This window comes from Oncorhynchus masou, chromosome 31, assembly GCF_036934945.1.
Source record: "Oncorhynchus masou masou isolate Uvic2021 chromosome 31, UVic_Omas_1.1, whole genome shotgun sequence".
Taxonomy (NCBI): domain Eukaryota; kingdom Metazoa; phylum Chordata; class Actinopteri; order Salmoniformes; family Salmonidae; genus Oncorhynchus; species Oncorhynchus masou.
This window is the reverse complement of record NC_088242.1, coordinates 59,310,277-59,333,369: the sequence shown is the minus strand read 5'-3', so window position 1 is coordinate 59,333,369 and position 23,093 is coordinate 59,310,277. Positions and strand designations below refer to the sequence as shown.

At 42.0% G+C, this 23,093-nt stretch overlaps 1 protein-coding gene across 1 annotated transcript in view; it reads left to right on the top strand.

The window, feature by feature from the left end:
* Positions 1-23,093, top strand: part of LOC135525248 (protein arginine N-methyltransferase 8-B) — a 42,051-nt gene that overhangs the window by 5,099 nt on the left and 13,859 nt on the right. The window contains 5 exon segments of the mRNA XM_064952967.1: positions 12,264-12,327; positions 18,232-18,289; positions 18,291-18,372; positions 18,649-18,739; positions 20,214-20,329. Of these exon segments, the coding sequence (XP_064809039.1) occupies positions 12,264-12,327; positions 18,232-18,289; positions 18,291-18,372; positions 18,649-18,739; positions 20,214-20,329 (411 nt within the window).

Genomic DNA, 23,093 nt, shown 5'->3' with positions numbered 1-23,093 from the left:
CAGGCAAAACCATCATAACCGACAGTGTCAGGAAATGCTGTGAAGCCTAGCCTGACAAGCCGCTTGCTCTCCCCAGACCATGTGCGTGCGTGTGTCGTGTGAGTGTGTGTGCGTGCGTGCGAGTGTGTGTCTGTGTACTTGTATCTTTACATGTGTATACTATGAATCTGTACATATATTTGTTTATGAATGTATGCGTTTGTCATGGTGCAGACTTGGTTTACCTCAGGTGGTTATTTGCTGTCTGCTTGTCAGGCAGGTTGTCTGGATAAGCTCTCTCTATTTTAGAGCTCTCAGATGCTGAGTTGTGCATTGTGGAGCAGAAGTAATTTCCACTCTAGGCAAATCTGAAAATGCATGCTGGATTTGGGCCAGTAGCTTGTTGACACCCCTGTGGTTCTCATTTAGTACATTGGTCTTGGACAGGATTTTTTTGTCAGTTTGTGTAACTGTGTGTGTGCGTGTGCATGCGTGCATGTATATATTTATTGTTCTGGCAATAATCACAAAAAATGTCATTGGGAGGAAGGGTGTTTGAAATGCTTTTCACATTTGTATCACAGGTGATATTTTTTGAAATAATGACAATTGGCATTTTTAGACCTACAGTGCCTTCGGAAAGTATTCAGACCCCTTGACTCTTTCCACATTTTGTTATGTTACAGCCTTATTCTAAAATGTATTAAATAGTTTTTTTCCCACTTCATCAATCTACACACAATACCCCATAATAACAAAGCAAAAACAGGTTTTTAGAATTTTTGCTAATTTATTACAAAATAAAAAACTGATATTACATTTACATAAATATTCAGACCCTTTACTCAGTACTTTGTTGAAAGACCTTTGGCAGCAATTACAGCCTTGCGTCTTCTTGGGTATGACACTACAAGCTTCTCTGCAAATCCTCTCAAGCTCTGCCAGGTTGGATGGCGGGCGTTACTGTACAGTTGTTTTCAGGTCTCTCCAAAGATGTTAGATCGGGTTCAAGTACGGGCTCTGGCTGGGCCACTCATGGACATTCAGAGACTTGTCCTAAAGCCAATCCTGTGTTTTCTTTGCTGTGTGCTTAGAACCGTTGTCCTGTTGGAAGGTAAAACTTTGCCCCAGTCTGAGGTCCTGAGCGCTCTTGAGCAGGTTTTTATTGAGGTTCTCTCTGTACTTTGCTTCGTTCATCTTTCCCTCCATCCTGACTAGTCTCCCAGTCCCTACCGCTGAAAAACATCCCCACATCATGATGCTTCCACCACCATGCTTCACCGTAGGGATGGTGCCGGGTTTCCTCCAGACGTGAAGCTTGGCATTCAGACTAAATAGTTCAATCTTGGTTTCATCAGACCAGAGAATCTTGTTTCTCTGAGTTTCTTGAGTCTTTAGGTGCCTTCTGGCAAACTCCAAGTTGTCTGTCATGTGCATTTTACTGAGGAATGGTTTCTGTCTGGCCACTCTACGACCATAAAGGCCTGATTGGTGGAGTGCTGCAGAGATTGTTGTCCTTCTGGAAGTTTCTCCCATCTCCACAGAGGAACTCTAGAGCTCTGTCAGAGTTATCAGCGGGTTCTTGGTCACCTCCCTGACCAAGGACCTTCTCCCCTGATTGCTCAGTTTGCCCAGGTGGCCAGCTCTAGGAAGAGTCTTGGTGTTTCCAAACTTCTTCCATATAAGAATGATGGAAGCCACTGTGTTCTTGGGGAGCTTCAATGCTGCAGACATTTATTGGTACCCTTCCCCAGTACCCTTCCCCAGTGACCTTCCCCAGTCTCGGAGCGCTACGGAACATTCCTTTGACCTCATGGTTTGGTTTTTGCTCTGACATGTACCGTCAACTGTGGGACCTTATATAGACAGATGTGTGCCTTTCCAAATCATATCCAAACAATGGAATTTACCACTGGTGGACTCCAATCAAGACGTAGAAACATCTCAAGGTTGATCAATGGAAACAGGAGGCACATGAGCTCAATTTCGAGTCTCATAGCAAAGGATACTGAATAATTATGTAAATAAGGTATTTCTGCTTTTTATTTTTAACACATTCTAAAAACCTGTTTGCGTTATGTCATTATGTGGTGTTGTGTGTATATTGCTGAGGATTTTTTTCCCAATGTAATCCATTTCAGAATAAGGCTGTAACGTAACAAAATGTGGAAAAAGTCAAGGGGTCTGAATACTTTCTGAAGGCACTGTGTATATGCCTCTTGTAAGATCTTATGATCTGTGAACGGTACATTATGCAGACAAAATCTTATTGCCGTTATGTCCCTTATAGTGTGCTCTACCATATGGAGTATGTCTAGTTTATAACCATTTTCACAAATGTATTCAACATTACAAATATGAATATGAATCTCAGAAGTGCCCTTTTCATTATAAGAGCTATTGTTTGGAACAATATGCTACACAAGTACATCACATTTCCAGAGTGGGCTCTCTGTTAATTCTGAAGGTCTGATACATTTTATGAGCACCAACAACACAGTGAATGGTAAATGGATTCAATGGATTTGATCTCATGGATGGTCATTCCTTGCAGGGTTTGTCTTGATCAAAACGGGGCTTACAGTACCTACAGAGAGTACAGTACCTACAGAAAGTACAGTGCCTTAAGAAAGTACAGTACCTACAGAAAGTACAGTACCTACAGAAAGTACAGTGCCTTAAGAAAGTATTCACATCCCTTGACTTTTCCCACATTTTGTTGTGTAACAGCCAGAATTTACATTTTATTCAATTGAGATCGCTGGCCTGCACACAATACCCCGTAATGTCAAAGTGGAACCATTCAATCCCTTTGTTATTTCATTTTCTATAAAATTGCAAATAATTTAAAAAACATGCTTTCACTTTGTCATTATGGGGGATTGTGTGTAGATGGGTGAGAATTCTTTAAATATTTACAGTTTTCTTTGATTGCTTAAGCACGATTTTCAAAACAGGGCCCATGTTTTCAAAACACTACACACAATTAGCACAACCACACACCCAATTAGCAAAACACTACAGATCCTATGCTAAATTAAACACTCTTGTAAAAACTATACACTTCTTTTTAAAAACCACACTTTGTTACCATATGAAACACACACACGTTTCACTTTTTTACCTTTATTTTACTAGGCAAGTCAGTTAAGAACAAATTCTTATTTTCAATGACGGCCTAGGAACAGTGGGTTAACTGTCTGTTCAGGGGCAGAACGACAGATTTTGTACCTTGTCAGCTCGGGGATTTGAACTTGCAACCTTTTGGTTGCTAGTCCAATGCTCTAACCACTAGGCTACACTGCCGCCCCAACATTACTATACTCTGTTTGCACGAGTTACACTCTGCTGTGATAACCGTAAAACACTTTTAGCACTTCTACTTCACTATGATTAGAGTAGGCTACTATCAACAAAGTACAAATATAATGTAATACTGTAACCAAACGTCACTTTACGTATTGTAAGTTTTAAATAAAAAAATAAAAAACAACTACACATTGTCTCTTCACCTAGCTGGATCTGGCCAGAGAATTTCATCAACATCGCAGGCAATGTTGTCATTAGCAAGACACCTTGGAAAGAAACGTCTTGAATGACGAATCCATTATTGCATTGCTGCTACCTCCATTTGGTCACAGGCCTCCTCCATGGCTTGGATGAGGGGTACCTCAGCCTGGAGACGGAGATCATATACCTTCCACCGCCATGCCGAGAAAAACTCTTCTATAGGGTTGAGGAATGGAGAGTATGGTGGAAGATATAGGACGGTGAAATGTGGATGTTGCTGAAACCAGTTCTGAACCACAGCAGGGCGGTGGAAAGACACATTGTCTCAGACAACAATGTATTGCATATGATCGATTTGATTTGCTGCTGTTATGTTGTACAATTGGTCCAAGAATGTAAGTATGAGTGCTGTGTAGTAAGGGGCCATATGGGCATGGCGGTGGAGGACCCCATTCTGTGTAATGGCTGCACAGAGTGTTATATTACCCCCACGTTGCTCTGGGACATCGACTATGGCCCTGTGGCCAATGATGTTTCTTCCCCTCCTTCGTGTTCTCGTCAGGTTGAACCCAGCCTCATCTACGTAAATGAACTCATGATGGAACTCCTCTCCATCCATTCGTAATACTCTCTGAAAAACAGTGTCAGCCCAAATTGTGTAGTTCAGTGTAGATCGAGTATACATATTACAGAACAGTAAAAAATTATGAGACAGTATGCAAGATCACTGTTAAAGTGAATACATACCTCTGCATAATCATGCCGCAGTCGTTTCACCCTTTCGGAATTGCGCTCAAAAGGCACTCGATAAATTTGCTTAATTTGAATATGTTTTTTTTCCGGATGCGTGCCAGTGTTGATGTTGAGACCTGATGGATATCGTTGAAAATGGCGTGGTTATTGACAATGTTAGCTTGGAGCTGCTTGAGTGTTATAGCATTGTTGGCCAAAACCATGTTTACTATCTCCCTCTCTTGCAGCTCCATGAACATAGGAGGCCTTCCCCCTTGTCGTTCCTGACCCTCAATTCTATGTAGAAGAAAAACAGTATACAATAGTACAGTAATTTCACAGGAAAAGGTAACAGAAGTGCTGATAGTGAATAGAATACAGTACTGTAAGCAGTTACTGAAACCGTGCAGATGTTTTTGATATGATGATATTTTTACAATACCTATTTTCCAGTCTAAATGTCCTCATCACACTGCCACTGTATATAGGCTTAGATTTGGCTGTACTCGCAGTCCAGCCTCCCTCAGCGTCAGGCCGTGGTTGACAACGTGGTCAACCAGTGTTGCGCGGATTTCATTTGTCAGAGTCGGTCCTCTTTGAGCACCTTCTTGTCTTCCTCCCAGTCTTCCTCTTCCTCCTCTTCCTCCCCGTCCTCCTCCTCCTCCTCCTCTTTCTCTAACTCTTTCCATTGTGCTTGAAGACCGATGAACTCACATGATGCTTTTATAGTGCTCATACACCTGATTGGTGTTTCTACAATTAAGCAAACGAGTGTTTGCACACTTGATGACTGTGTTGAACCAATTGGTTGGACGGTGTGGTAATTTGACAGTCAGTGCTTTGGTATTGCAAGGGCGTGACTTCATGATAGATTTTTGTGTGTAATGTATGTTAAGTGTGTTTAGTGTTTTGCAAATCACTGTGCGTAGAGTTTTGCAACAAGTGTGAGGTTGACAATGTGCTTATAGTTGTGCAAATATGGGCTGATGTTTTGCTTCTTGAGTGTAAGGTTTTGCTAATAGTGTACTACTTTTAATTTTTAGTGTGTAAGCAATCCAAAAAAACTGTAATCCATGAATACTTTCTGAAGGCTCTAGGTAAGACAACCACATGTCAGCATCAAATATACAGGATACCAACATTAAATTTCAGGTAAATAATTAATAAATAGCATTTTGCAAGAAAATCATTATAATTCATACTTAAAATCTATGAATAAAACGACTGAGAACAGGGATATTTTACACACACATGAAGGTACCAGAAGCAATCATTTCTGATGACAAAACACAAATGTGAAAATTTGGTGGATATAGCGTTTTGGAAATAAACTCTTCAAATGTAAAAAGCATGTCAAACATCCTTCCTCCCAATGAAGTTTCTACGCTGGCGTGGAATCGCCCAGTGGTACACCTAGGCTACAGTGCCTTGTGAAAGTATTCGGCCCCCTTGAACTTTGCGACCTTTTGCCACATTTCATGCTTCAAACATAAAGATATAAAACTGTATTTCTTTGTGAAGAATCAACAACAAGTGGGACACAATCATGAAGTGGAATGACATTTATTGGATATTTCAAACTTTTTTAACAAATCAAAAACTGAAAAATTGGGCGTGCAAAATTATTCAGCCCCTTTACTTTCAGTGCAGCAAACTCTCTCCAGAAGTTCAGTGAGGATCTCTGAATGATCCAATGTTGACCTAAATTACTTTTGATGATAAATACAATCCACCTGTGTGTAATCAAGTCTCCGTATATATGCACCTGCACTGTGATAGTCTCAGAGGTCCGTTAAAAGCGCAGAGAGCATCATGAAGAACAAGGAACACCAGGCAGGTCCGAGATACTGTTGTGAAGAAGTTTAAAGCCGGATTTGGATACAAAAAGATTTCCCAAGCTTTAAACATCCCAAGGAGCACTGTGCAAGCGATAATATTGAAATGGAAGGAGTATCAGACCACTACAAATCTACCAAGACCTGGCCGTCCCTCTAAACTTTCAGCTCATACAAGGAGAAGACTGATCAGAGATGCAGCCAAGAGATGCACCCATGATCACTCTGGATGAACTGCAGAGATCTACAGCTGAGGTGGGAGACTCTGTCCATAGGACAACAATCAGTCGTATATTGCACAAATCTGGCCTTTATGGAAGAGTGGCAAGAAGAAAGCCATTTCTTAAAGATATCCATAAAAAGTGTTGTTTAAAGTTTGCCACAAGCCACCTGGGAGACACACCAAACATGTGGAAGAAGGTGCTCTGGTCAGATGAAACCAAAATTGAACTTTTTCGCAACAATGCAAAATGTTATGTTTGGCCTAAAAGCAACACAGCTCATCACCCTGAACACCCTATACCCACTGTCAAACATGGTGGTGGCAGCATCATGGTTTGGGCCTGCTTTTCTTCAGCAGGGACAGGGAAGATGGTTAAAATTGATGGGAAGATGGATGGAGCCAAATACAGGACCATTCTGGAAGAAAACCTGATGGAGTCTGCAAAAGACCTGAGACTGGGACGGCTTCCAACAAGACAATGATCCAAAACATAAAGCAAAAATTGATAAACATATCAAAAATAAACATATCCAGGTGTTAGAATGGCCAAGTCAAAGTCCAGACCTGAATCCAATCGAGAATCTGTGGAAAGAACTGAAAACTGCTGTTCACAAATGCTCTCCATCCAACCTCACTGAGCTCAAGCTGTTTTGCAAGGAGGAATGGGAAAAAATTTCAGTCTCTCGATGTGCAAAACTGATAGAGACATACCCCAAGCGACTTACAGCTGTAATCGCAGCAAAAGGTGGCGCTACAAAGTATTAACTTAAGGGGGCTGAATAATTTTGCACGCCCAATTTTTCAGTTTTTGATTTGTTAAAACAGTTTGAAATATCCAATAAATGTCGTTCCACTTCATGATTGTGTCCCACTTAATATATCCCATTTAGCAGACGCTTTTGTCCAAAGCGACTTACAATTACATATGGGTTCCCACGAAAAAAACTGAGCCACACAGGACCCACTTGTTGTTGATTCTTCACAAAAAATACAGTTTTATATCTTTATGTTTGAAGCCTGAAATGTGGCAAAATGCCGCAAAGTTCAAGGGGGCCGAATACTTTCGCAAGGCACTGTATGTGCAATTACACTGTGTACAAAATCTTAGGAACACCTGCTCTTTCCATGACATGAAGTTATCATCCCTTCTCACCTTCACCTTGAATCCACTTCTATCAGTGTAGATGGGGAGAAGACAAGTTAAAGACTATTTTAAACCATGAGACATGGATTGTGTATTTGTGCCATTCAGAGGGTGAATGGGCAAGACAAGAGATTTGAGTGCCTCTGAACGGGGTATGGTAGTAGGTGCCAGGCTCACCGGTTTGAGTGTGTCAAGATCTCCAACTCTGCTGTCAAGAACTGCAATGCCGTGTATGTCAGGAATGGTCCACTTCCCAAAGGACATCCAGCCAACTTGACACCACTGTGGGAAGCATTGGAGTCAATGGAACGCATTGGAACGCTTTTGACACCAGAGTACATGCACCTGATGAATTGAGGCTGTTCTGAGTGAGTGTGTGTGTGTGTGTGTGTGTGTGTGTGTGTGTGTGTGTGTGTGTGTGTGTGTGTGTGTGTGTGTGTGTGTGTGTGTGTGTGTGTGTGTGTGTGTGTGTGTGTGTGTGTGTGTGTGTGTGTGTGTGTGTGTGTGTGTGTGGATCATCTGGCCAAATTACTGTTCTTCCAATACCGATACTGTGCAACACTTAGTTGAACAGTCTGTATGCAGATATGTGCCTGCCTTTAAGCCAACCTTGTGGAATTTATTCCTTAGAGGTAGCTATGTGACAATTGGAGACTGTCTCCAGGGAGGAGGACCTGTGTGACTGCCTGTGGGTGAGAGATAGATTGATGCCTTCCGGCACCATTGGGAGCTGGGAGGCAATGTGAGGGGCATTCAGATCTCTGTGGGTGAGAGCGCCCACTCAGGCATGGCACTGAAGGTAGGTTCTGGATCTGTCACTGTCTTCGGCAAAGGGAGAAATCAGTGCCAATTAGTGTAAGCTGACACACACGCGCACACACACACACTCACAGGCTACACATTATCGATGGCATTCTCTCCTCTACATGCCATTTTACAGCAGGCCAGGCCTGGGGGACCAGATGTGTGTGGCCAGTGGTGGCAGGCTGGCAGCTGACTGATTACCATGGGCACCGCTACTAATGGGCTGTAGAGGTCCAGCTGTGCCCAGGTTGACAGCTCCAGAACAGCAATGCAAAGAGAAGGCAGGCCACAGCTGGGTCCTTCTACCCCGGCATTACCAAGGGCTCCAGCATTAGCCAGCTTCACCCTGTCCCCTCTGTTTTCCAGAGAGTAAATGGGTGGTGTAGAGCATGAATCACCTCATACAGCTCAGAGATACTTGCAGGGTTGGGGAGTAACTGATTACATGTCTTCGATTACACGTAAACTGGTTACAAAAACACTGTAATAAATTACATTACCAGCAAAAATATTGTAATCAGATTAGAGATACTTTGAAAAACAAGATGATTACTTCTTGGATCACTTTTAAATTCAGAAAGGATGTTTGCAAAAAGTACATTATGACAACTTTCTGTTTTCTCAATGGCATTCAATTCATAATTGAAAAAAGGCGCAAGTTTAAGTTTGTTCCACCTGAGCGAGTCTGACCACATGTCAGAGATAACTATGATGACACACCAAATGCGTTTGATGGATCCTTTTTGTCTTCTTGTAATGGCTCTTAAGGGGATAGTAATCAAAAAAGTAACTGAAAGTAATTAGATTACATTACTGAGTTTCAGCAATCCAAAGATACATTGCTGATAAAAATTTGGACAGGTAACTAGCAACTGTAAGAGATTACATTTAGAAAGTAACCTACCGTACCCTGGATACAAGCCCATAGTGGGAGTTATTTAGCGTACATGGGAGTAGAAGTCTATACCTGCAGAATCCTGACACTTTCAAGGTTTAATATTGATCGGTATTTAATTATTATTATTATTTTTCAACCTTATTTAGCCAAGTAAGCTAGTTGAGAACAAGTTCTCATTTACAACAAACAACACCACAGAGTTACACATGGAATAAACAAGCATACAGTCAATAATACAATAGAAAAATACTATATACAGTGTGTGCAAATGAGGTAGGATAAGGGAGGTAAGGCAATAAATAGTCCACAGTGGTGAAATAATTACAATATGGCAATTAAACACTGGAGTGATAGATGTGCAGAAGATGAATGTGCAAGTAGAGATAATGGGGTGCAAAGGAGCTAAATAAATATAATAAGTAACAGTATGGGGATGAGGTAGTTAGTCATCATTAGTCATTTAGGTCAACATTGGATCATTCAGAGATCCTCAATTGAACTTCTGGAGAGAGTTTGCTGCACTGAAAGTAAAGGGGCTGAATAATTTTGCACACCCAATTTTTCAGTTTTTGATTTGTTAAAAAAGTTTGAAATATCCAATAAATGTCATTCCACTTCATGATTGTGTCCCACTTGTTGTTGATTCTTCACAAAAAATACAGTTTTATATCTTTATGTTTGAAGCCTGAAATGTGGCAAAATGTCGCAAAGTTCAAGGGGGCCGAATACTTTTGCAAGGCACCGTATTCTAAGTCAGAACCATCCAGAGTAGTGATGCTGGATGGGCGGGCAGGTGTGGGCAGCGATCGGTTGAAGAGCATGCGTTTAGTTTTACTTGCATTTAAGAGCCGTTGGAAGTCATGGAAGGAGAGTTGTATGGCATTGAAGCTCGTCTAGATGTTAGTTAACACAGTGTCCAAAGAGGGGCCAGAAGTATACAGAATGGTGTCATCTGCGTAGAGGTGGATCAGAGAATCACCAGCAGCAAGAGTGACATCATTGATACAGAGAAAAGAGTCGGCCCGAGAATTGGGTTGGCACCCCCATAGAGACTGCCAGAGGTCCGGACAACAGGCCCTCCGATTTGACACACTGAACTCTATCTGAGACGTAGTTGGTGAACCAGGCGAGGCAATCATTTGAGAAACCAAGGCTATTGAGTCTGCCAATAAAAATGTGGTGATTGACAGTCGAAATCCTTGGCCAGGTCGATGAATACAGCTGCACTGTATTGTCTCTTATCGATGGCTGTTATGATATCTTTCAGGACCTTGAGCGTGGCTGAGGTGCACCCAAGACCAGCTCTGAAACCAGATTGCATAGCAGAGATTGTACGGTGGGATTCGATATGGTCGGTGATCTGTTTGTTAACTTAGCTTTCGAAAACCTTAGAAAGGCAGGGTAGGATAGATATAGGTCTGTAGCAGTTTGGGTCTAGAGTGTCTCCCCCTTTGAAGAGGGGGATGACGGTGGCAGCTTTCCAAATCTTTGGGGATCTCAGACGATACAAAAGAGAGGTTGAACAGGCTAGTAATAGGGGTTGCAACAATTTTGGCGGATCACGTTAGAAAGAGAGGGTCCAGATTGTCTAGCCCGGCTGATTTGTAGGGATCCAGATTTTGCAGCTCTTTCAGAACATCAGCTATCTGGATTTGGGTGAAGGGGAAATGGGGAGTCTTGGGCAAGTTGCTGTGGGGGGTTCTGGACTGTTGACCGGGGTAGGGGTAGCAAGGTGGAAAACATGGGCAGCCGTAGAAAAATGCTTATTGAAATTCTCAATTATCGTGGATTTATCAGTGGTGACAGAGTTTCCTAGTCTCAGTGCAGTGGCCAGCTGGGAGGAGGTGCTCTTATTCTCAATGGACTTTAGAGTGCCCCAGAACTTTTTGGAGTTAGTGCTACAGGATGCAAATTTCTGTTTGAAAAAGCTAGCCTTAGCTTTCCTAACTGCCTGTGTATATTTGTTCCTAACTTCCCTGAAAAGTTGCATATCGCAGGGGCTATTTGATGCTAATGCAGTATGCCACAGGATGCTTTTGTGCTGGTCAAGGCCAGTCAGCTCTGGAGTGAACCAGACCAGATCTGTTCCTTGTTCTACATTTTTTGAACGGGGCATGCTTATTTAAGATGGTGAGGAAAACACTTTTAAAGAATAACCAGGCATCCTCTAGTGATGGAATGAGGTCAATATCCATCCCGGATACCCAGGCCAGGTCGATTAGAAAGGCCTGCTTTTGGGAGCGTTTGACAGTGATGAGGGCTGGTCGTTTGACCGCGGACCCAGTGCGCACGGCATGACTGTGTCCCTGCTTTATTCATGTGAAGGCTTTCAATTGAATTCTCTAAAGTTGATAGAGGAGAGCCTTCATTAATATAAAAAGTTCTTTATTGTATAAAAACTAAATTTTTGTCAGTTCAATAAATCAAGCACATTGGAAGTGCAGTGGGCGCAGTTGGGCGCTCCTGGTGGTGTTCCAGTCTATGTGCCTCGGGCCCCTAAAGTGTGGCCATTGTGAAATCCAGACAGGACGGCAGAGTACCACTGACATGGGGTGAGCTGCTTTTTTATACAGGTAGAGATCAGACTGTGCTAATGTGCTCTGTGTGTGTGTGTTCGTGTCAGTGTGCCTTGTGAGTCTGTGTTAAAGGGAGAGAGAGAGAGAGAGAGAGAGAGAGAGAGAGAGAGAGAGAGAGAGAGAGAGAGAGAGAGAGAGAGAGAGAGAGAGAGAGAGAGAGAGAGAGAGAGAGAGAGAGAGAGAGATTCTAAGGTCCTGCTTCCTTTGGTAGGACTGCTGCAGGCGACTTGTGAGTAACCTGTACTTGGCCCATTACCTGAAGTACGCAGCTTTGACAGCTGGGCACAGGAAAGGACAGACTGATATATTCTTTGTTTCTTTAACTTTACTTAAGAGTTCTGGTCTCCCAGTGCTAACTATCATCTCAGACCCCACCTGGTTGGACATAGTTAGAGAGTGGCATATTCCACCATTATGATCCAAACATTCTCCACGTGCGATGCACAGTGATAACTTAAGCCTTTTTCATTCCCGTAATGAGTTCAAGCATCTCGTTATTTTGGTGATCACTGGTATTAGTGGCAAAATGTTTGACATTATTTATGTTTTGCTTTTTCCCCAGATTGAATGTTCCAGTATATCGGAATACTCTGAGAAAATCATCAAGTCTAACCACCTGGACAGTGGTAAGAGCTGAAGGTCTTTCTTATTGACTGTGCCTATTCACTATTCTCCTCAGAGATGCAGTACAACAGGGATGTGTGGCAGAGTGTCTGAAAGGGGAGGATACACCAAGAACATGGGAAGTTGTGTGTTATAGGTTAATTTAAAACATAATACGAAGGTAACCTCTATTCTCACTTATCTGGAGTACGGTCATATTTTATAGGGGAACAATGGAAAATGGTCACTCAGCTATCAAATCAAATCAAATGTATTCATAAAGCCCTTTTTACGTCAGCTGATGTCACAAAGTGCTGTACAGAAACCCAGCCTAAAACCCCAAACAGCAAGCAATGTAGGTGTAGAAGCACGGCGGCTAGGAAAAACTCCCTAGAAAGGCCAGAACCTAGGAAGAAACCTAGAAAGGAACTAGGCTATGAGGGGTGGCCAGTCCTCTTCTGGCCATGCCGGGTGGAGACTATAACAGAACATGGCCAAGATGTTAAAATGTTCATAGATGACCAGCAGGGTCAAATAATAATAATCACTGTGGTTATAGAGGGTGCAACAGGTCAGCGCGTCAGGAGTAAATGTCAGTTGGCTTTTCTTAGTCGATCATTCAGAGTATCTCTACCACACCTGGTGTCTCTAGAGAGTTGAAAACAGCAGGTCTGGGACAGGTAGCACGTCCGGTGAACAGGTCAAGTTTCCATAGCCGCAGGAAGAACATTTGAAAATGGAGCAGCAGCACAACCAGGTGGACTGGGGACAACAAGGACTCATCAGGCCAGGTAGTCCTGAGGCATGGTCGTAGGGCTCAGGTCCTCCTCAGGTCCTCCAACCACCAACTTACCATCCTGAGACAAGGCCGAGTATAGCCCACAAATATCTCCCCCACAACTCAAACCCAAGAGGGGGAGCCAACAGCTAACAGCTTAGCCAAGTTGAGATTTAAGCCCTAACAAAATGATAGCAGCATAAACAAAGTGGCACCAACAAAATAGATCAAAATAAATATGGATGGGGTAATTGAGTGGACCAGCTCATTTGTAACCTCCAGTGTGTTTTGGAAAGCTTTTGGCAAGCCAAGGACAGAGTGCAAACTGGTACCAAGCCTGGGGGGGGGGCTAAGTGTTAATTTCATTCTGACAAATACTTCCTTTCCTGGAGAAACTGTATTCAACAACTTCCATTAGGAGGACAAAAGCGATTGTCGCCAACTAATTTCTGCCAGAGTGAGATTTGTTTTCTTTAACCTCCAGCTGAGCTGGTTTACATGAGAACACTAAGGGCTGGCTCTACATAGGGAAAGGTGGCACTGGGATACCATAATATGGTATATGACGTAATGAGCGCTCACCACTAAAAGTGTGTCTGAGATCTTTTGTGTTCGTATGTGACAAAATGGCGTCACGACCCAATAATAGAGTGACACATCGGTAACACTTTACCTAAAGGGGGTATACATAAGACGTTCATAACATCTTTATGAAACCAGTCATAACACCTTCGAGTGTGGCAGTATCATTCATTATAATGTGGTGCTTACTGTATGTGTAGACACGGCGCATAATGACTGGAAAGGGGACTTCAAATGTGAAAAAAAAAATCTAATTTCAAGAAGAGGTAAATGTTTGCGGCTAAAACAATATTCCCAGTGCAATATGGTGCAGTATATTGGAACTTCATTTTGTTTGTCTCAGAGGAATTTTGCTTCAGAGCCCAGTCTTCAAGTCATCATTATAGCCAAAAGTCTGATTTGATCTGAATGACAGAAATAGCTTGTTGTGTAAAGAAAATAGAGATGTTTAATCTCTGTGCTGTAGCCAGGGTCACCTAGTTTCCCGTTATACACTAAACTCCTTGCCATTATTGCATTACACAATTTTGGTCTCTACCAGACATCAAATACACTGAGAAAGTCAAAGCGTACCCAAAAGCACTTCAGCCCAACTTGAACAAAAAGGGGACTTGATAATCCCGAAAAAGCTTTCCTGACCAAAGGATGCTTCACCAGGTGACTATGCCAACAGCATACCACCCTGTATCCCACTGATGGCTTGCCTCTGAAACAAAGCAGGGTTGGTCCTGGTCAGTCCCTGGATGGGAGACCAGATGCTGCTGTAAATGGTGTTGAAATTCCAATCCCAATACCCCAAGGCATTGATGGGAACATTGCCCTGTGTTGGGTGCCCTCTTTCGGATGGGATGTTAAACGGGTGTCCTGACTCTCTGTGGTCACAAAGAAATCCCCTGGTGCTTATCGTAAAAGTAAGGGTGTCATCCCCGGTGTCCTGGCTAAATTCCCAACCTGGCCACATTATCATCCCCCTCATTCCTAATTGTCATATATCACTGCTCACCTGATAGATGATGTGTAGTGAGCCTTCTGGTGCAAATTGGTTGCCATGCATCACCCAAGTGGGTGCTATACATTGGAGGGGGATGAGGTGTGCTTCCCCCTTAATTTGCAAAGTGTTTGGGTGTCTCAAAATCGCTATACATGTCCAATCAATGAATTATCCCAGAGAAAAGAAAATGAGCTCTGCATAGATCTGTGTGTATTCAAACAGACAAGCTTGCATTTCAGTAAGAGGCTTTCATGAGAGAACGATGGAGTCGTTGCTTTGATCAGAGCTAACAAGGTTGTGTTTATGTCATTTGCAAGGACAAGCACACTTACTGTACGGATTCTTTGAGGTAAACGTGAATAAAAACAGATGGTTCTTTTGCTGTTTGTCAACTGTTGCGATACATTTTGGACAGTACGCTAGAGTTGTTTGTCTCGGTGTTAGAATGATTTGGGGTGTAGGGTTAGGGGTAGAGGGTAAGGGTCAGCTGGTATGATTAGAAGGTTTCGGGTAAAGGGTTAGAGCAGAGTTTCCTACACAGCTGATTCAAATGATCAAAGCTTAATGATTAGTTGATTATTTGAATCAGCTGTGTAGTGCTAAGACAAAAAAAAACGTCACCCCCTGGGGTCCTGAGGACCGAGTTTAGAAAACCCTGGATTAGAGTTATGGTTGGTTAAATTCAGCCAATTCAGGAAGTAAACTGAAATTCCAATATCAATTCTAAATTTCCTCATTGCCAACAATGAGGAAAAAATCACAATTGGAATTTCAGTGTACTTCCTACATTGAAATGGAGTTGGGTTAGGTTTAGGGTTAAGGTTTAGGTTTAGGTTTAAGGGTTAAAGGGTTAAGGTTTAGGGTTAGAGGGTTAGGGTTTAGATGAGACCGGTATAGCTCCCCCTGCAGGAGCAATTCACATGGGTGTTCCTGCTGGCCCACTGACCTTTATGTCTTAAAATAGTGATGGACTGCCATTTCTCTTTGCTTATTTGAGCTGTTCTTGTAATAATATGGACTTGGTCTTTTACCAAATAGGGCTATCTTCTGCATACCAACCCTACCTCTTCACAACACAACTGATTGGCTGAAACGCATTAAGAAGGAAAACAAATCCACAAATTAACTTTTAACAAGGCACACCTGTTAATTGAAATGCATTCCAGGTGACTACCTTGTTTTGATGTCTTCACTATTATTCTACAATGCAGAAAATCATGAATGTGATGTGTGATAAATGGCACAAAAGGGTCATGACACCAAAAAAGTGTCAGTCAGTCAATCGGTCATTCATATAGATGATTTGTTGTGCAGTTTCCCTTACCTTGAACTCAAGCTGCAGCTGTGCTTTTCTGGCCTTGGCCTTCTCTTCCTCCTTCCTAGCTTTCTCCTGAGGCTTCTCCCTTCCCTTACTGGCAGCTTCATTAAATAGTACCCACAAAACACAAGTCTCAACGTCAACAGTGAAGGGGCGACTCCGGGATGCTGGACTTCTAGGCAGAGTTCCTCTGTCCAGTGTCTGTGTTTTTTTGCCCATCTTAATCTCTTCTTTTTATTGGCCAGTCTGAAATATGGCTTTTTCTTTGCAACTCTGCCTAGAAGGCCAGCATCCTGGAGTTGCCTCTTCACTGTTAATGTTGAAGCTGCCAGTTGAGGGCTTGTGACGCATCTGTTTCTCAAACTAGACACTAATGTACTTGTCCTCTTGCTCAGTTGTGCGCCGGGGCCTCCCACTCTACTTCTATTCTGGTTAAAGCCAGTTTGCACTGTTCTGTGAAGGGAGTAGGACACAGCGTTGTACGAGATATTCAGTTTCTTGGCAATTTTTCACATGGAATAGCCTTCATTTCTCAGACCAAGAATCGACTGACGAGTTTCAGAAGAAAGGTCTTTGTTTCTGGCCATTTTGAGCGTGTAATCAAACCCAAAAATGCTGATGCTCCAGATATTCAACTAGTCTAAAGAAGGCCAGTTTTATTGCTTCTTTAATCAGAACAACAGTTTTCAGCTGTGCTAACATAATTGCAAAAGGGTTTTCTAATGATCAATTAGCCTTTTAAAATTATAAACTTGGATTAGCTAACACAACGTGCCATTGGAACACAGGAGTGATGGTTGCTGATAATGGGCCTCTGTACGCCTATGTAGATATTCCATAAAACAATCTGCCGTTTCCAGCTATAATAGTAATTTACAACATGTCTACACTGTATTTCTGACCAATTTGATGTTATTTTAATGGACCAAAAAATTGCTTTTCTTTCAAAAACAAAGATATTTCAAAGTGACCCCAAACTTTTGAACGGTAGTGTACTTAATGAGTATATACTGCATACTATATACTATTAGTTAATTTTTGTATGCTGTAAACAAACGGTATCCTTTCAGTTGAGAGTACTAGCGCATGTCTACTGGAAGTTGATGCTGTTGCTATGCAATTTATGCTAGCTTGTTAGCGTAAGAAATTACTAGCTAGACATCTTACGCTTCATTAGCAATGTCCATTGAGAACGCACCACGATTTATACCACTTAGCTAAGCTAAGAATGATGTGAATAATCCAATCAATAAATGTTTTCCTCCATCTGTATTTAATATTTCATTATTTGCGTCCATTCCTATGTTTAACCCTAAATGGCTCATCGGGCATCGCTAGATGCACTGTATGTGGCTCGAGACAGACATACCACACACAACTTTGTATTAGTTCATATACTCGCAAGTTTGATGTATTAGTATCCACCTAACATTAGGAGCTAGCTAATATACATACATACAAGCATCTGCTGTAATGATATGCTACGTAGTTTAAGGCTAGTAGTGTAATAATATATTAATAATATATTTGAAAAGTAATTACTTTTTTATTTAATTGCTCAACATTTTCTTAACATTTGTAATAATTAGTTAAAGCAATTAATATTTACATTTTGTATTTACATTTGTATCATCTCTCATTGACTTTCTTCAAATCTGCAAATGTTACGAAGCCATGTCCATTTTCTTGAAGAATTGCATTATGGGCCCTAAAAGCACAGCAATAGTGTCCACTGCTTGTATATTTCGAAATTTGGCAACTTAGCATGACATCCGGGAACTTTTGGCATGCTAACTATATCCATACTATGACCAATAGTACTCAATACATTTTTATAAGAACAGTCTAACTTTACATGCATAAAAACTTTGGATGAAACGTGCTTAATGATTAGAATCTTTCTGTATGAATGTATCTTCCCAGCTAGCAAATCATTTTCTGAGAACCGTGTTTCTTACAGCTTGGGGTAGAACATGTGGTTCTTTGTTTTATTTTGCATGTCACCTTCCCACAACTTTTCTGGATTAAAATAAAATAGAAATTGGTAATGTTCTAGGAATGTTCTCCAACTGGTTTGACATTGAGAATGGTCTCAAAATGTTCAGAACACTTTGAGAAAGTAAGTTGAGACCCCGACCCAAGTTGAAGCAAAGCTTATGATTGTGTTCTGTGCTGTGGTGTTGACCTCCAATGTACTCTTCACATAGACCTAATATGATTGGCTCCATGGTAATGGTGTGTTATGGTATGTCTTGCAGTTATTACTATCTTCAGGGGCAAGGTGGAGGAGGTGGAGCTGCCAGTGGAGAAGGTTGATCATCATCTCAGAGTGGATGGGCTACTGTCTCTTCTACGAGTCCATGCTCAATACCGTCATCTTTGCAAGGGACAAGTGGCTGGTAGGCATGTTGTGTGTGTGTGGTGTAGTGTGTGTGTGTGTGTGTGTGTGTGTGTGTGTGTGTGTGTGTGTGTGTACATATGTGTGCGTGCACATGCATTAACCAGACATGCTAGCAGAACGAACAACGCTCAACAACCTCACAGACTTAACCAGGGATGAAAACCAACCTGGGCTCGGCGTTTGGTTCTTCTCACATGCAGCACAGCTGATAAATGACATGTCTTGTGTGCAGGATTGATTGCAGGGTGTTTTTTCCTCCCCATATTTTACACAGAAACCCGGTGGTCTGATGTTTCCGACCGTGCTGCACTGTGGCGTGGTGGCCATCGAGGACAGGCAGTACAAGGACTTCAAAATCTGTGAGTGTGTTTGTGTGTGTGTATGTTTAGTTGGCCCTGGGCCCTCACATAAGTCCTGCTGCCTGTAACATTTCTCTATTCCCAGGGTGGATCTTACCTGGCTTATGTTTCTGCTTCAGCTAATAGACCGTGAATGTAGAACAACAATAGCAGCACATGCAAAAAACACACACACACACACACACACATACACACACACACACACATTAGTGTTGGTGCATTTGAACTTTTCAAAGGCATAAGTGGTGATTGATCTGATATTATAGGTCAACAAACCTTCCATCTCTGTGCTAGCCCACACTAAAGCTCTCCTGGAGGATTTGGTGGAATTGTTCATCTTCATTTCAGCACAGAGACCAGAGACAAGAGCCATGGCAGCAGAACAGAGGACAAGAAGCAGAAGCAATACACACACCCACTCCACATACACACTGCCACAACTAAGGAATTACACACCATGAGACAGAGCTCCTTAGGCTTACAGAAACCCAGGCCACATGACTGAGCACTGAAGAGAGGTCCAGCTCGTGCTGTTTCGCTCTCTGCGTGTGCAGAGGGATGTTTTAGGGAAAGGAAAGCTTTGAGAAGAGATAGAAGACAATTGGGGCACATTGTCCATGTTGGTCCCAGTCTGGTTCCAACAAACAGATGCTTATACTGTAGATGCCTTTTGGGAAGGGATGGGTGCTGGGATCACTTAGTGCTCTAAAATAATGTTCTGTCTGCTTGAGAGAAGGGCTGTATTCATTAGGCATACCATAGCAAAACATTTTGCAACAGAAAATGGAAATTAGCATTTCTTATCGGAGAAAATCAGATAGTGCCTCCTGTTTCAGTCCATTTTCTTATGTTTAATGCTTAAGGAATATGAACTAGGGACTAGACTATTTCGGTTTAGGGCATGAGAATGCACATCAACAGCTGAGGTGCGACCTGCTCATTATTCCTTCCTCCTCCTATCGTTAAACTTAAGTGGTTCCACTTTAATGGGACACAATAGAGATGCTTACACACACACTATCCTATCTTAAAGATGCACATCGGGATCTAAAATTATACAAACATTTGACAGTCCATCTTTAAGTACTGTGGCCATGCATAATCTATGAACAGTTAGCCTGAGGAGAAAATATATTAGGAAGAGAAGGAGAATCTCTCTGTTTACTGCAATGCACTGCAGTGATGGTTAGCTGGCCAAGTGCAACAGAGTCTAAAGAAGCTGTCTACCCGACCCTAAAGAAGGCAATGAAATACTGTGGAATCCGACCTAGAGAGGGACGAATACAACGCCTGTTTCTGAAATGGCCCTCAACTCCCTGTTTAGTCCAGTACTTTTGACCAGAGTCCTTGGGCCCTGGTCAACTACATAGGGATTAGGGTGCCATATCAAATAGACACAATGTATTCCTCCCTCTCGAGGGAGGACTTATGTAATATCCTCTTCCACAAAGGTGTTCCATAATGAGCTGTGTTTCCACAGGGTGGGAGAATGTGTATGGCTTTGACATGACCTGCATCCGTAACGTGGCCATGAAGGAGCCCCTGGTGGATATAGTAGACCCCAAACATGTGGTCACCAACTCTTGCCTGATCAAGGTCAGATATGTCTTCACTTCAGTTGTGTGTGTGTGTGTGTGTGTGTGTGTGTGTGTGTGTGTGTGTGTGTGTGTGTGTGTGTGTGTGTGTGTGTGTGTGTGTGTACAGTTGCAAGAAAAAGTATGTGAACCCTTTGGAATTACCTGGATTTCTGCATAAAATGAGTCCTAAAATTTGATCTGCTCTTCATCTTAGTCACAACGATAGACAGGCAAAGTGTGCCTAAACTAATAATACACAAACTATTGTATTTTTCTTGTCAATGTTGAATACATCATTTAAACATTCACAGTGAAGGTTGGAAAAGTCTCTTCTATTGCTCTCCTCTGCTGTCACCCGGCATCTGGTAAACTGTCGTGCAGTCCTGAACAGAACTACAGAGCTACTTAAATTCTATTTTTCTAGATACTTTACTTAGGACAGCTAGTCAGCCATACCAGTGATTGTTCGGGGAGTTGACGTTATTGTCTCTACCTCGTGTTGAGATTTCAGAGTTCAAACCATTTTGGACGTGATTTGCAGCTAAAACGTCTCTCTGGTCTGATATGTTCATTCTTAACCCACCGCTTTATGCAGTTAATTCAAAAGTGGCGGTTCATGAGGCTCAAACGCTCTCTCACCTCACTCAAGGGGCCGGACTACTCACTTGTACAAAGTTATAGAAACAATTTCCTCTTATAGTTTCTAAGATCACATCCCTCTATTAAAAAAACACTTTCATAATTTTTCATATTTCATACACAACGTAAAGGGTGGAGACTTCGTACATATAGTGTATTTACTTTTCAAGTTACAGTATCTCCTTAATAACATTTTGAATGACATCACAAAATAACAACCGAAATTACCTTATTATTATTTTGGTCGCCTCTAAACATTCCCCAGTATTCGCTTTAAAATTTGTTAGTTTCGGGGAAACGTCTCAGAAAAAGACACATTCCTGTGGGAATTTGGAGAGGGAGATAGCTTAAAAGTTCTAATCCTTGATTTACAACAGGGTGTGAACTGTCAACCCCCCACCCTCCCCACGAAGGAGAGGGGTCATCCACTGCAAAGCTGATCCGACCCATCTGGATCCTCACAGGACAGTCATGACACTGTCTATAGACACTATAATATGCATATATATATACATACAGTGCCTTGCAAAAGTATTCGCCCCTTTGAACTTTGCGACCTTTTGCCACATTTCATGCTTCAAACATAAAGATATAAAACTGTATTTTTTGTGAAGAATCAACAACAAGTGGGACACAATCATGAAGTGGAACGACATTTATTGGATATTTCAAACTTTTTTAACAAATCAAAAACTGACAAATTGGCCGTGCAAAACTATTCAGCCCCTTTACTTTCAGTGCAGCAAACTCTCTCCAGAAGTTCAGTGAGGATCTCTGAATGATCCAATGTTGACCTAAATGACTAATGATGATAAATACAATCCACCTGTGTAATCAAGTCTCCGTATAAATGCACCTGCACTTTGATAGTCTCAAAGGTCCGTTAAAAGCGCAGAGAGCATCATGAAGAACAAGGAACACACCAGGCAGGTCCGAGATACTGTTGTGAAGAAGTTTAAAGACGGATTTGGATACAAAAAGATTTCCCAAGCTTTAAACATCCCAAGGAGCACTATGCAAGCGATAATATTGAAATGGAAGGAGTATCAGACCACTGCAAATCTACCAAGACCTGGCCGTCCCTCTAAACTTTCAGCTCATACAAGGAGAAGACTGATCAGAGATGCAGCCAAGAGATGCACCCATGATCACTCTGGATGAACTGCAGAGATCTACAGCTGAGGTGGGAGACTATGTCCATAGGACAACAATCAGTCGTATTTTGCACAAATCTGGCCTTTATGGAAGAGTGGCAAGAAGAAAGACATTTCTTAAAGATATCCATAAAAAGTGTTGTTTAAAGTTTGCCACAAGCCACCTGGGAGACACACCAAACATGTGGAAGAAGGTGCTCTGGTCAGATGAAACCAAAATTGAACTTTTTGGCAACAATGCAAAACATTATGTTTGGCGTAAAAGCAACACAGCTCATCACCTGACCACACCATCCCCACTGTCAAACATGGTGGTGGCAGCATCATGGTTTGGGCCTGCTTTTCTTCAGCAGGGACAGGGAAAATGGTTAAAATTGATGGGAAGATGGATGGAGCCAAATACAGGACCATTCTGGAAGAAGACCTGATGGAGTCTGCAAAAGACCTGAGACTGGGACGGAGATTTGTCTTCCAACAAGACAATGATCCAAAACATAAAGCAAAATCTACAATGGAATGGTTCAAAAATAAACATATCCAGGTGTTAGAATGGCCAAGTCAAAGTCCAGACCTGAATCCAATCGAGAATCTTTGGAAAGAACTGAAAACTGCTGTTCACAAATGCTCTCCAACCAACCTCACTGAGCTCGAGTTGTTTTGGCAGGAGGAATGGGAAAAAATTTCAGTCTCTCAATGTGCAAAACTGATAGAGACATACCCCAAGCGACTTACAGCTGTAATCACAGCAAAAGGTGGCGCTACAAAGTATTAACTTAAGGGGGGCTGAATAATTTTGCACGCCCAATTTTTCAGTTTTTGATTTGTTAAAAAAGTTTGAAATATCCAATAAATGTCGTTCCACTTCATGATTGTGTCCCACGTGTTGTTGATTCTTCACAAAAAAATAGTTTTATATCTTTATGTTTGAAACCTGAAATGTGGCAAAAGGTCGCAAAGTTCAAGGGGGCTAAATACTTTCGCAAGGCACTG